We start from the raw sequence: 14,708 nt of genomic DNA on the forward strand, positions 1-14,708 counted from the left end.
ATAAAATGGGGTCTAGTAATGGTATCTAAAATAAATCTGGCCAGCTGCACTGGCTCACACCTTTAATCCCAATACTTTGGGAGGCCAAGGCAGGTGGATAGCTTGAGCTCAGGAGTTAGAGACCAGCCTAGGCAACATGGTGAAACTCTGTCTACAAAAAATACAAAAATTAGCTGGGTGTAGTGGTGCACGCCTGTAGGTCTAGCTACTTGGGAGGCTGAGGCAGGAGGATTGCTTAAGCGTGGGAGGCAGAAGTTACAGTGAGCTGAGATCGCGCCACTGCGCTCCAGCCTGGGTGACAGAGCAAGACCCTGTCTAAAAAAAATAAAAAATAAAATAAAATAATATCTAACAAATAGAGTAACCTCAATAAATATTAGTTGTTTCTGTTTTCATTATTATCAATCACCTTCATCCTAGTTTTAAAATTATTTACATCCATCAGAGTATCTTTTCAATGTGTTCTCTGTTAGAGGTAAGCTTTTGTTAATACTTTGTCCCCAAGTATTAGCCCAGTAGCTTTCACGTACTTGATACTGAGTAAATGTACACTGAATAATTATAATAATTCCATTGGATTGTTTCATAATTGCAATCATGGAAACAATTGCAATTGCAAATTGCAATTGCAACAAGGGCAAAATTAAAACATCTATTCAATGTTGTTATTCATTTGTTGAATAAAATCAACTTATGTCTAAATTGTGGTTTGAATAAGAATTGTCTCCATCTCTGTATTGTGGAAGTGATCCATGATTGCAAATTATAATACCTGCAGATACATATCACAGGTAACTAAAACTGAAATATGTAATAGATACTAATTAAAAATACCCCATGGAGGCTGGAAGCAGTGGCTCTTCCCAATAATCCCAGCACTTTGGGAGGCCAAGGTGGGCGAATTACTTGAGGTCAGGAGTTTGAGACCCGCCTGACCAGCATGACGAAACCTCATCTCTACTAAAAAAACAAATTAGCTGGGTGTAGTAGCACATGCCTGTAATCCCAGCTACTGGGGAGGCTAAGGCAGGAGAATCGCTTGAGCCAGGAGGCAGAGGTTGCCGAGATGTTGCCACTGTACTCCAGCTTGGAATAAAAAAAAAAGGACCCCATGGAAATGACATTTTTATGTAATCAGAACAATAGATTAGTATACTATTATGTTTTTGGACAACAAAAAAGGAATATTCTTATTTATCAAACTGTCTGTTAGAAGCATAAGGAAGAAATCCTCAATTCTGTGCAATAAGCCTGACATAAACAGACTTGCCACCTTGAATTCAGTAAATAATTGATTTGCTTTCCAGAGGCATTACTTCTGCCAGCTGAGCAACTGAGAACTGTAAAGTACAACACATCTACATTTTAAATAATTACCCCTCCTTGGCAGGGAAAATGCTTTTCCATCCATTAATAAGAGGAAAATGAGTGTTGAATCTCTAGCGAAATATACTAAATATGTACCCCTTTAGATGCTTGGCTGCATCTTTAACAGACGTGAAATTCTTCTGGTTACTTAAATGATATATATTAAAAGGTGATTGTGGTCTTGGGTAAATCGTTAAAGAAGTTTATTTAGGTTTTTCTTTTTGGACATAAATGTTGTCCCATTGATTCTAGCAAGCGGTTAGAGAAATACCGTATCTTGATATGTTTTTAACATCTATGATGCATCACAGATCTACAGCATAACATAGCTTGAGATTTTTAATCTGACAGCTTCTGGTTTATCACCGTCAGACACCTATATTATTTCATTCACAATGCAAAGGCAACTTGAAGAATTTATTTCCTTTTTTCATTAGAAGAGGATGTTTCCATAGTAGGTTGGTACTTACTCTCTTGTTTCATCGTCTTGTGAAGTGGTATCCTTTACTCATGTAATGGATTTACTCCCTGAAGAATTAGTTCTGTTTGCTCTCTCTTCATTGTGGCACTGTAGTTGTGTAAGAGAGGGATCTTTGCAGGGGTGACTTACCACTAGGTATGGTAGGTACAGTGTCTAGGGACCACAATACTTACAGAACCTCACTATAATCTTCTGATTTATTTTAAAAGCACAAAAAAACACATGCTTTTCAGTTAATAGAATAGAGTAAAAAAATATAACTTTAAATATTTTTTCATGGAGGAGAGGGCCCATGAAGACAAAAATGCCCAGGTCCCACCTAAAGTCCTAATGTAGCCCTGGGTTCCACCAGTAAGTGAAGAGCCTTGCCTGTTCTTCATCACCACTGCCACAGCACTACCACTTAATTCAGTAAAGGTGCTCAGTTAGTAGTGAATGAACTCATGGGAGATGTGAATGCATACATTGGGATACTATGTAAAAAATGTGAAGTCGACATATATACCTGTAAAAATAGACCTGTCTACAACAGATATAATATGAATACTTACAATAATATAAACGTAATATTTAATTTGCAAACGGTAAAGAAGGATCTATATAGTCAGGTACATACATGCAAAGCAGCTATTGATTTCAACTTCATTTATCAGTACACCCTTACTGGTTGTTAAACACTGAAGTACTTGAATACTTCTTGCCCCTCCCACTTGCCTCTGGGCCTCCCTCCGTGGTAGGGGGTGGTGGGCACTTTGTTTCACTATTCTTATTCAGATTGGCCTGTATCTTGCCATACATTACATATTTTGAACATTGCTGTGAAAACAGCCTAAATATTTCTCAAAGATATATATTCATTTCAGAGAGATTTATTATATATAGTAAGGTGAGTACCTGTGGTCGGGGACAGTGAGAAATGAAGAGTGGGTGCAGGAATGGAGGAGCAAAGAGAAAATGTAAAAACAGTAAGAGGCTGAGTGCAGTGACTCACGCCTGTAATCTCAGCACTTTGGGAGGCCCAGGCCAGCGGATCACTTGAGGTCAGGAGTTTGAAACCAGCCTGTCCAACATGGTGAAACCCTGTCTCTACTAAAAATACAAAAATCAGCCGGGTGTGGTGGCTTGTGCCCGTACCTGTAATCCCAGCTACTTGGGAGGCTGAGGCATGAGAGTCGTTTGAATCCAGGAGGTGGAGGAATGCAATGCAATGCAATGCAATGCAGTGCAGTGCAATGCAATGCAATGCAAATAGCAAGAGAAGGTTTATGTATGGACTTATTAACATAGACGAAATGAAAAATCTGATTAATTCTTCCATGCATATGAAGTCTAAAAAGGATATCTAGAAGGCTAAGAAAGTGGAGGTAGTGTTTATCAATTAGAATTAAGAATTAATAAATGTAATGTTAATATAGTTTTAAGAGTACAACAATGTAAAATAATATTTAATACAATTATAGTTAAATAATTTATACTATAATTATTGATATAATTTAAAATGATCTGATTTTATAATTTTCCCTTTGTTTCTTTGATTGTTTCTAAGAAGACATTGAATAAGTATATAATGTGGTTGTGCGCACAATGCCTGCCTACCCAGTCATCTTTTTTGTGGATCAGCCATTGTTTTTATATATACTTGCTCTGTGACATAGTTGCAGAGTCATGCTTTGATACTGTTCCTATAGGTAATCAAACCTAATTTCCAGAGACACTTGGTCATTTGGTAATATTTTCAACGTATGCTTATATACCCAAAATGTGTTAACTGATGTACAATTTGATACAGCACACTTGATGACTATCTTTGAAACTTTATCTTTCATCTAATCATTATCATTTGTTACTTAGTTACTTAGTTTCTGAGCATTTGAGCCAGAACCCTGATTCATGTCTGTTATATTTTCATTTCAGCACTGTGATACATGGTTCTTTGAGCACTCATTTAGCCAAGCTGAGACTCACTGACCTCTTTTTTTTTTTCTGACCTCTTTTTTTACCCCTCCCCATATATCTGTTTTTTTTTTTAATATATCCTTCTCTGAATGCTGTGTTTTGAGTTTTTCTCTCTTTTTTTTTTTCTTCCATGGGGGTGGGATGGCTGCTCAAGTGTTTTAACTTTCTAACTGGTCTGTTTAACATACTGTATTTTCCCTCTCTCCGTTCACTCCATATAAAGCCAACAGGTTTATCTTGTCCTCACGTTTACTTTTGTTTTTAGCTGTCTTCATTTTTATTGAATTGTAACTTACGTAATATAAGTTGCACCAATTTTAAGTATACGGTTTGTTGAATTTTATTTATGTATATACCTCTCTAAGCAACATCCATAGAGTTTGAAAGATCTGTTTCACACATCTCTGAAATACACGGAATGCCCTTTCTACGTTTAGAAATTCCTACATTTCTGAATTTACCTTTCAAATTATTTTGTAGTCCTAACACATAAAAAATCTGCTTGATACAGATTGGTCTCCATGAAATCCTCTTCTTTATTTCTGCTTCCTGTCTTATGCTATTCATAATTATTTCACTTTACTATCCCTTCTGTCTACCAAATTCCTATTAACCTCCATTCAAGGTGTACTTTATTACGCACTTCCAGCAATTATCGTCCGTGACATGAATTTAGCGTTAGTTGACTGTATCTATATCTGTAATTTTTCCTTGAGGTTGGTTACAGTCTGATACTGCCATGTAGATACATATAGATCTTGAGTACTAAACTTTGTATTGGAACATAATATACACCAGAAGCTAACACTCTTTTATCCTTAGACTTTTCCAATTATATTTCTCACTCTTTTTTTTTTTTTGTGACAGAGCTGGAGTGCAGTGACACGATCTCGGCTCAATGCAATTTCCATAGAGGTGGGATTTCACCATGTTGGCCAGGATGGTCTCGATCTCCTGACCTCATGATCCGTCCACCTCAGCCTCCTGAAGTGCTGGGATTACAGGTGTGAGCCACTGCACCCAGCCAAAATTTATATGGAATTTCAAAGGACCTAAAATAGCCAAATTAATCTTGAAAAAGATGGGTAAATTTTAAAGACTTAAACTACCTAAATTTCTAAATTAATCTAAGCTCACCAAGAAAGGATTTTTAGGGAGTAAGTATAGACATAGATGAGTGAATGGAATAATGTCCAGAAACAGTCATTTGATTTTTGACAAAAGTGGCAGGTAATGAAATAGGTGAAATATAGTTTTTTCAACAAATGGTGCTAGAATAACTGAGATATTTTTTGGTGGAAAAGTAAATCTTTACTAACATCATGCATAAAATTAACTCTATATGGATAATAGGCTTAGCATAAACACTAAAACTGTGCAACTTAAAAAAAAATAAGGTTATATCCTTTAATCTTTGGATTTCTTAAACACCAAAAAAGATTTCTTAAACACCCAAACCACAAAATTTTCATCAAAATCGGAAATCTCTTGGGAAAATGTTAGTGAAAAGCCATGCCACAGACTAGGAGAACATTTCTGATAGATGATAGACAGACAGACAGACAGACAGACAGACAGGTAGGTATTGAAAACACGCAATTTAAAATGAGAAAAATATTTTAAACAATCATGTCACAAAAGAAAATATTTAAAAGCCAGTAAGCACATAAAAAACTGATCAACATCACTGATCACCAAGGAATGTTGGCAAATTAAAACTGTGAGAATACCAATTGAAGTTATTAAAAAGACTGACAGTATCAAATGTTGGTGAGGTTATGGAGCTTGTGGGAATGTAAAATTATACAGCCATGTTGGAAAATAGTTTGGCAGTTTCTTATGAATATTTAATATGTGACCCTGCAATTCCACTCCTAAATATTCACCCATGAAAAAGAAAAGCATGTCCTCAAGGAGACTAGTATTTGAATGTTCATAGCAGTTTGAGTCACAATATTAAAAATCTTGAAGCAGGTCGGGTGCGGTGGCTCATGCCTATAATTCCAGCACTTTGGGAGGCCGAGGTGGGTAGATCACTTGAGGCCAGGAGTTTGAGACCAGCCTTGTTAACATGGTGAAACCCTGTCTCTACTAAAAATGAAAAACAAATTAGCCAGGTGTAGTGACAAACCCCTGTAATCCCAGATACTCAGGAGGCTGAGGCAGGAGAATCACTTGAACCTGGAGGCAGAGGTTGCAGTGAGCTGAGATGGTGCCACCGCACTCTAGCCTGGGTGACAGAGCAAGACTCCATCTCAAAAAAAAAACAAAAAACAAAAACCACAAAAAACAAAACAAAAACAAAAAACTAGAAACAGCTACGGAATGTATATATAAATTGTGGTATGTGCTTAAAATGGAACACTAGTCAGCAATATAAATCAATGAATGACGTACTGTTACTTGCAGCAAATAGACTGAGAAAATATTGTGTGATTACATTTCATTAAATTCTAAAACAGGCAGTATTAATCCCGCATCATAGAAAGCTGATGAGTGGTTGCTTGGGGCCAGGTGGATGAGGAGAGGATGGTTTGCAAGTGAACACAAGGGAACTTTTTTTGAATGCTCTCTCTCTTGACTATGGTAGTAGTTACATAAGTATATGTATTTGTCAGATTCATCATACCGTACATCTAAAATGAATCTATTGTATATAAATTGTATATTAATAAAGGTTAAAGTTTTAAAAAATATTCTGGCAATGGACAAATATTCTCAACTACCCGAAAAAATGAGAACACATGTACATAGGCATATACCGCTTTCCTAAATATCTATTTGGTAAAGAATCCTGTTAAAAATAATGAACATTAGAATGCTTAATATGAAAACTCACTGGAAATGACCAGAGATGTCTTCATAAGCCTGAACATTTTACAATTCAAAGCAAAAGAAAATAATTAAATATTTGAATAATGATAAGACACTTTGAACTGCTAAAAACGCAGGAGGACGAATATAACAAGTTATATAATAAAGTGAGCTAGAAAATCAGTTGTTCATTTTATATAGACTTTTCCACATGAAACAAATAAGGGCAATATCACTGATTTATTCTAATTTATGTTGGTTATGGATATATGCAACTTTTGTAAGGGATCAGCTAAATCATCTGCTTTGTTTGGTAGTGTTTGCTTCAGTGCCTTTAACAGAGTGTTATATAGCAGATTTGATAAAGATTAACTATATTTTAGGCTACTAAAGTAGAAGAATGCATTGATGAGTTTGATTATTAGTGTCTGTAAGTAGCTTTAAAAATATGCTGCTATAAGCTACTTAAGAAATGTATGCTGCCCATATGGAGACTTTGGGACCATTGTTTTCCCGTATTCATGTCCAGCTTGAAAGTTTTACTAATCCGACTTTAATGAGCTATGATATTATGGATTTGTGTAAGCTGAGGAGGTTGAAGCTTTCTCTCAGTACTGGGATTCTGTTTCTTTGCTTTTGTGTTTACAAATTTGGCTGTTAACTTTTCTAAATAATTAGGTAATTTGTAATTTTGTATCTATACAGGTGTTAATTGAAAAGTATTACATGTACAAGTATTAATGCCAAAGTATAAAATTCTTTTATGAGTGATATAATCTGAATTCCTGTAAAGATTTCTATTTGGTTCAGCATAATCATGTTTATATCTCTTTTTGGAAAAGAGTGTGAGTAGCTGGTAGTTTGTCTTCTAGTTCACATGTGTGTATATGATAAAGAACCATACAATTAGGTAGGTGTTATAAATAGGATATGGCAAAAAAGGCAAACCTACTCATGTTTCCAAGATTTTATAGCATATGCCTGGTGAAATTTTGCTACTCTTTAATTTTACTTTTTGGGTTAACCAGCTGACGCCCAGTTGAAAAGACTTATGTTCGTGTGAGGCCACAAAAGCCTTAATGTTCAGTCTCCAGCTACCTCGGATTTTGGAGAACGCTGTGTACCATCAGCAGCTTCAATCCCCACCCTCTAACGCTAATGCTCATCTATCAAACTTGAGGCTAAGAGTGAGGGAGAGGAAGCTTCCAGATAAACATACAGAAGTGCCTAAACAGCTAATCACTCTAGGCTTCCGCTTCCAGGCCCTATAATTAGAAGTCCTTCTTTTTCCTTGTATTCCCAGATGACGCAAATGCTTTTTGTGGCTTGGCACCTCATTTGGGGCGTGGGTTTAGTTTATGGCCAGGCCAGAGTCTGGTTTAGTCTTCTGATGCAGCATAAATAGTTCTCAAGCCACAGTCTACTCTGTACAAGTTTTTCCTTTTATGTATATGTGCATTTTAACTTGTTTTCTAGAGGAAAAAAAAAGCTTGCTATTTCCCTGGCAGAATGTGTGCAAAAGAGGAAATCGTAAATGGAAAGAAAGCATGTGATTATGTAGTCTTATACTAGCTATTTCTTTTTCTTCTTTCTGCTCTTTACATTTTTTATATTATTTTTAAAATTTTGTGAAAAAAGTAAACTTATTGGTGGACTGTAGAAGCCACATTTACATGGAGGAGTGGAATAAAAGTGTTTGAGATAGGATACACAGAAGATAATAGGCATAAGTTTTTAGTGGACATTTTCCTGAAAATTTGAATTTGTTTTACATAATCATAGCTAAACGGAGACGAATGCCAGTTTGAAAAGCTAGGAACATATGGGAAAGTGTTCATTTGTGATTTTCATTTACATGTAAAACAATAATAGTCTTGATTTGGCAAATGAGGACCTTTATTTGAATGCTCATTCTACATAAAGCAGTGTGATTTAAAATGAAATTTAATGAAGTTTATATAGTAGGTGAGGAATATGTGTTGCAAATGCAAATGCATCTTATTTCCTGTTAGAATGATGTTTCTATTGAATTGTTTGTCAAGTGCAGAAAATTCGTTACAGAGAGGTGGAATCAGAAGATAGTAGTGGATTTATGATCATTCAAACTTACTATAACTCAGCAAAAAAGTAGGAGGAGTGGCAAAACACCGTCTACCAATGGACAACAAAGCATTCATGCCTAAACTTAGAAATTCATTGTTTGAGACCGGGTGCGGTGGCTCATGCCAACACTTTGGGAGGCCGAGGTGGGTGGATTGCCTGAGCTCAGGAGTTTGAGACCAGTCTGGGCAACACGGTTGAAACTCCCTCTCTACTAAAATACAAAAACCTAGCCAGGCGTGGCAGCGGTCGCCTGTAGTCCCAGCTACTCGGGAGGCTGTGGCAGAATTGCTTGAACCCGGAAGGCAGAGGTTGCCGTGAGCTGAGATTGCGCCACTGCACTCCAGCCTGGGTAACAGAGCAAGACTCCATCTCCAACCATCCTTTCCATAGAAAACAATTATGAAACCTAGACAAAATACAACTGAACAGGCACATAAAGTTTATTATTGTGTATTATAATCTCTGGAACAACCAGTAAAATTTTAATATAAAGAGATATAGCTCAAAAGCCCGTAGATAAATTATTTATTTTTAACATTCAACACTAAATATTGTTAAAAATAAGTAGTCTCAAAACAGCAAGAAAACATGAGAAGAGAAATAAACAAAACTGAATAAAATGTTGAAATTAGCATGTCATGAAAATTGAATATTACAAATAAATAGTCCCAAAACAGCAAGAAAACATGAAAAAAGAAATAAAAAACAGAAACAAGATAAGCAGAAATAATAATAAAGTGGTAGACCTAAATCCAGCCCTACCAGTATGTACTAAATATGAATAAACTACAAACACCAATTAAAAGGCAGTGATTTGATTGAAAGACAGTGAGCAAGTCTGAGAGCACCCAACTGTTACCTAAAAGAAGCCTAGATTGATAGATATAGACTAGAAGAATGGAAAAGATATATTGTGCAAGTACCAATCAAAACAAAGTTGGAGTGGTGAAATTAATATTGGAAAAAAGTAGACTTCAGAGCAAGGAAAATAACCAGAGTTAAATCATGTTAAAAGGGTTAATTGACCAAGACGTCATACAATCCTAAATGTGCATGAACCTTGCTCTAAAATTTAGGAAGCTAATATAACTTAGGAAAACTACTTATGTCCACAATTATACTTGGAGACTCCTACTCAGTAATGAAACAGAAAGCAGTCAGTCAGTAAGGAAATTGAAGATGCAAACATCACTACCAATTCTATACCTTTCTAGAATATATTCTAGGTGTTCAAGTGTATATGGAACAAGGATCATATTTTGAACCATAAAACAAACTTTAACAAATGTAAAAGAAGTAACTTCTTGTCATAATGAAATTATACTGGCAATAATATCTGAAAGATATCTGGAAAATATCCAAATATTTGGTAACAAAACAATATACCTTTAAATAACCCACGAGCAAAAGAGGAAGCAACTAGGAAACATTTAAAACTGAATGTAAATGAAATTGCAGCATATCAAAATCTGTTACATTTAGCTAAGCAGGCTTAGAGGGACATTTATACCTATATGTGCTTACTCCAGAAAAGAAGAAAGTTCCTGAAACAATAAGCTGCTCCCGTAAGAAACTCAAAAAAAGGAAGAGCAAATGAACCCAAAACAAGGAGAATAAAGGAAATAATAAATATAGTAACAGAAATCAGTGAAATTGAAAAGAGAAAAACAGAAAGTTATGAAACCAGATAGGTTAACCTTAAAAAGACCTTCCCAGACTGGTGAAGAAAAAAACAGAGAAGACACAAATTACCAATATCGTGAATGAAAAAGTGAATATCATTAGTGTCTCTACAGATATTAAAAAGGATGCATTCCTTGAATTACAGAAAGTAATTCGTCAAAGAAGAAATTTTAAATTAAAAAAATTAACAAAATATTTAATGGTAGTTAAAAATCTTCGAAAATAGTCCCACATATTTTTACTTGAAAATTCCATTGAACATTTAACGAAGAAATAATAGCAATCCTGCATATTTTTTTTCTAGAAAACAGCAGAGTAGGGAGCATTCCCATTTGATTCTTTGAGGCCTAGATTGTCCTAAATAGCAAAATCAGCCAAACACACCGTTAGAAACGGAAACTACAAACCAGTATTTCTCAGGGACACAGATATGAAAATATTCAAGAAAATATTAGAAAATTGAATCTAGCTGCTTATAATAAAGCATTGTGACCAAATGAGACTTATCCCAAGAATGCAAGACATGTTCAACATTTGATAATCAATTATTGTTAAAATTCACTATATTAATAGATTTAAAAAGAGAAGCCACATAACCATTTCAATAGATGCAGGAAAGCACTTGAAAAATTAGATTTTCTTTCATTGTAAAAACTCTCAGCATATTTCACGAAGGGCTTTTACAAAAAACCTATACTTAATGTCATCCTTAAAGATTGAATGCTTTCCTCCTATAACACAGAAATCTCTCCTCACTATTTCTGCTTGCCTCCGCAAATGCAGTAAGTCGAGAAAATTGAAGAAAAGACATGTAGATCAGAAAGGAAGAAATGAAACTGCCTCTTCCTGAACTACATAATTGTCATCAAAGAAAATTCACGTACTGTATAAACCCCTAGAACTTGCAGGAAACATACGTTGTCAAGATAAAAAATCATCAATTTTATCTCTATGTACTAGCAAGCAAAAATTGATCATTAAAATTTTTAAAATAATACCATTTATAATAACTCTAAAAGACAATATTTTCAGAATCTGCATGTCAAACAAAAAGAAAAGAAGTCAAAATGGATCTAAATCAAGAAATATGCTGTGTTAATAGATGAGAAGACACAATATTAGGATATCAGTTGTCCCTAAATTAATTTATTGCACTCAAGCAGTTCCCTCAAAATCCTAAACAAGAATAACGAAAATAATGTTGAAAAAGGCAGGAAAAGGCTCATTTTACCTGATTTCAAGGTTTTCTGTGAAGTTGCAGTAACCAAGAGTGTGGTATTAGTGAATGTATAGACACAGAAATTGAATTAATAGAACTTCAAAATATAGGCCTTGGCCTGCCATGGTAGTTCACACCTGTATTCCCAGCACTTTGGGAGGCTGAGGTGGGTGGATCTCTTGAGACCAGGAATTTAAGACCAGCCTGGCCAACATGGCCAAACTCCGTCTCTACTAAAAATACAAAAATTAGCCAGGCATGGTGGTGCACACCTGTAGCCCCAGCTACTTGGGAAGCTGAGGCAGGAGAATCAGTTGAACCCAGGAAGTGGAAGTTGCAGTGAGCCAAGAATGCACAACTGCACTCCAGGCTGGATGACAGAGCGAGACTGTCTCAAAAAAAAAAAAAAAAAAAAAGTCAGGTATGGTGGCTCACGCCTGTAATCCCAGCACTTTGGGAGACTGAGTCCAGTAGATCACAAGGTCAGGAGATCGAGACCATCCTGGCTAACACGGTGAAATCCTGTCTCTACTAAAAATACAAAAAATTAGCCGGGCGTGGTGGCAGGCGCCTGTAGTCCCAGCTACTTGGGAGGCTGAGGGAGGAGAATGGCGTGAACCTGGGAGGTGGAGCTTGCCGAGATCACGCCACTGCACTCCAGCGTGGGCGACAGAGCGAGACTCCGTCTCAAAAAAAAATAGGCCTACACAAATATAGCCAATTGATCCTTGGCAAGTTGACAGTGTTACTTCAATGGAGAAGGGACAGTGTCTTCAAGAAGTCTTTCTGGAACAATTGGACATCTTCTGCAAAAAAGTTAACCTTGTCCATGTTTTGTATAGGATCCTCGCCATATAACTTGTTGTATAAGGTCCTCACACCTTATACAAATATTAAAATGATGACAGGTCTAAATGTCAAACATAAAATTATGAAACTTTTATGAAGAAACAGAAGATCTTTGTGACCTTGGGTTAGGCAAAGAATTCTTAGCTATGACATCTCATCAAAATTAAGAACTTTCCCTGTAATAGGCTCTATTGGCATTTTCAATAAATATCATGGTGAATTAAGTACAGGAAGTAGTAGTTGGATCAGTAGATAAATTGGAGCGTAGAATTAAAGTTTGAAGAAACTGCAAAAGAGGGAGTTCCATGGGGGTATGCCATTTTCACGTTCTTTGTTTTGAAAAATGACTGTGGCTGGGCATGCTGGCTCATGCCTGTAATCTCAGGGCTTTGGGAGGCCACGACACAAGGATTGCTTGAGGCCCAGAGTTCGAGACCAGCCTGGGCAACATGGTGAGAGCCTGTCTCTACAAAAATAAAAGAAAATTAACCAGGCATGGTGGCATGTGCTTGTAGTCCCAGCTACTTGGGAGGCTGAGGCAGGAGGATCACTTGAGCCCAGGAATTTGCAGCTGCAGTGAGCTGTGATCAGGCACCTGCACCCCAGCCTGGGCAACAGAGTGAGATTCTGCCTCAGGAAAAAAATAAAATACAATTATGAATTCTGTAAATCCAGGAATATCAAACTTCTCTCTGCTAGTTTTACAGGAATACTGTAATACTTGCACATGTAGTGTTTGTACCTTGCTGATACACTGATGTGTCATTAAGCTTGGTATTCCCATGAAAAAGATATTTTGTTTTAATTTTTTCTTTTGTAAAGTTTCTTGTAGCCTTGGTAATTTTTTTCCCTTTGGTAATATTTTAAATATTGTGAGTAGCTTTTTAGAATATTTCATCCACATACATAATCATTTTTATTTTTACCCTTTGTTTTTTGTCTTCCAGGAATGCTTCTAGTCACAACAGACACCCTTGGCCATGACTTTCATGTCTTCCAAATTCTGACTCATCCTTGGTCCTCATCGCAATGTGCTGTCCACCATCTGTATACTCTTCACAGGGGAGAAACTGAAGCCAAAGTAAGCTGTATAATTTTTCAGAAGGCGATTTCTTAGTGTGATATGACGTCTACTCTAGCTGGTCATTTGTATCACATTGCAGCTTAATGTTGATGTTTGTGAGAAAATATTGCTCTCTATGATAGCATGGGTTAGATAATTAGGGAAAAATTCCATTTTGACCCAGTAAATCCATGAGCGCTAGATGAATTTTTTTTGTTTAAAAATTCAACGAATTTTGATAAAACAGTAGTGCTGTTTATCCTGCTCTTCCCAACCCAAGACCATTTCTTGCCCCAGAGAAAACTCCTGTCATTCATTTACTGTCTCTCCAGACCTTTTACCAGGCATTTGGATTCTGTGTACATAAGTATGTATGTGCATACATACACACACATACATGTAAACATGGACATATTCATATATACAAAAATAGTTTAATGATGAATATGGATATATGGATACAGTGGAGGGTAGTGAGAACCAGTTATGCACATCCCTCCTTGGCACGGTGTTTAAGTGATATATTGATTGCGTGAAATCACCCATGTTGGGACTATTTGATCATGAAAATTTGCAAACACTACAAATCAGGGCTATTTTTTTCCTCAGAGAGCTAGATTTTAAACATTTACCAGCCAATAATCATGTGCACGTGCATGGGTACGCATATGTTCATATGCATCATTTGCTGAGCACTTGTATCAGGCACCATGCCAACTGCTTCACATGCATTTAATATTCTTTTTTAATTTTTAACTTTTATTTATTTTTATTTTTATTTCTTGAGTCGGAGTCTTGCTCTGTTGCTCAGGCTGCATTGCAGTGATGCCGCGATCTTTGCCTCCCTTCAACCTCCGCCTCCCAGGTTAAAGCAATTTTCCTGCCTCAGCCTCCCGACTAGCTAAGATTACAGGCACCTGCAACCATGCCTGGCTAATTTCTGTGTTTTTAGTAGAGACAGTGTTTCACCGTATTGGCTAGGATGATCTCTTGACCAGGCTGGTCTCAAACTCCTGACCTCGTGATCTGCCCGCCTCGGCCTCCCAAAGTGCTGGGATTATAGGCATGAGCCACTGTGCCTGGCCCACATATATTTAATATTCTTAATATGGCATGGTAGATACTGTATGTTGTCTTAATAGCTTAAAATCTCAAATACCTTTTGCCTCATA

General features: G+C 36.4%; 1 protein-coding gene across 1 annotated transcript in view; it reads left to right on the forward strand.

Moving 5' to 3' along the window:
* Positions 1-14,708, forward strand: part of BCAS3 (breast carcinoma amplified sequence 3) — a 655,658-nt gene that overhangs the window by 189,826 nt on the left and 451,124 nt on the right. Inside the window, exon 10 of the mRNA XM_011953652.1 lies at positions 13,421-13,554. Within this exon, the coding sequence (XP_011809042.1) occupies positions 13,421-13,554 (134 nt within the window). The remainder of the gene's footprint in view (positions 1-13,420; positions 13,555-14,708) is intronic.

This window comes from Colobus angolensis, unplaced genomic scaffold, assembly GCF_000951035.1.
Source record: "Colobus angolensis palliatus isolate OR3802 unplaced genomic scaffold, Cang.pa_1.0 Scaffold37, whole genome shotgun sequence".
Classification (NCBI taxonomy): Eukaryota; Metazoa; Chordata; class Mammalia; order Primates; family Cercopithecidae; genus Colobus; species Colobus angolensis.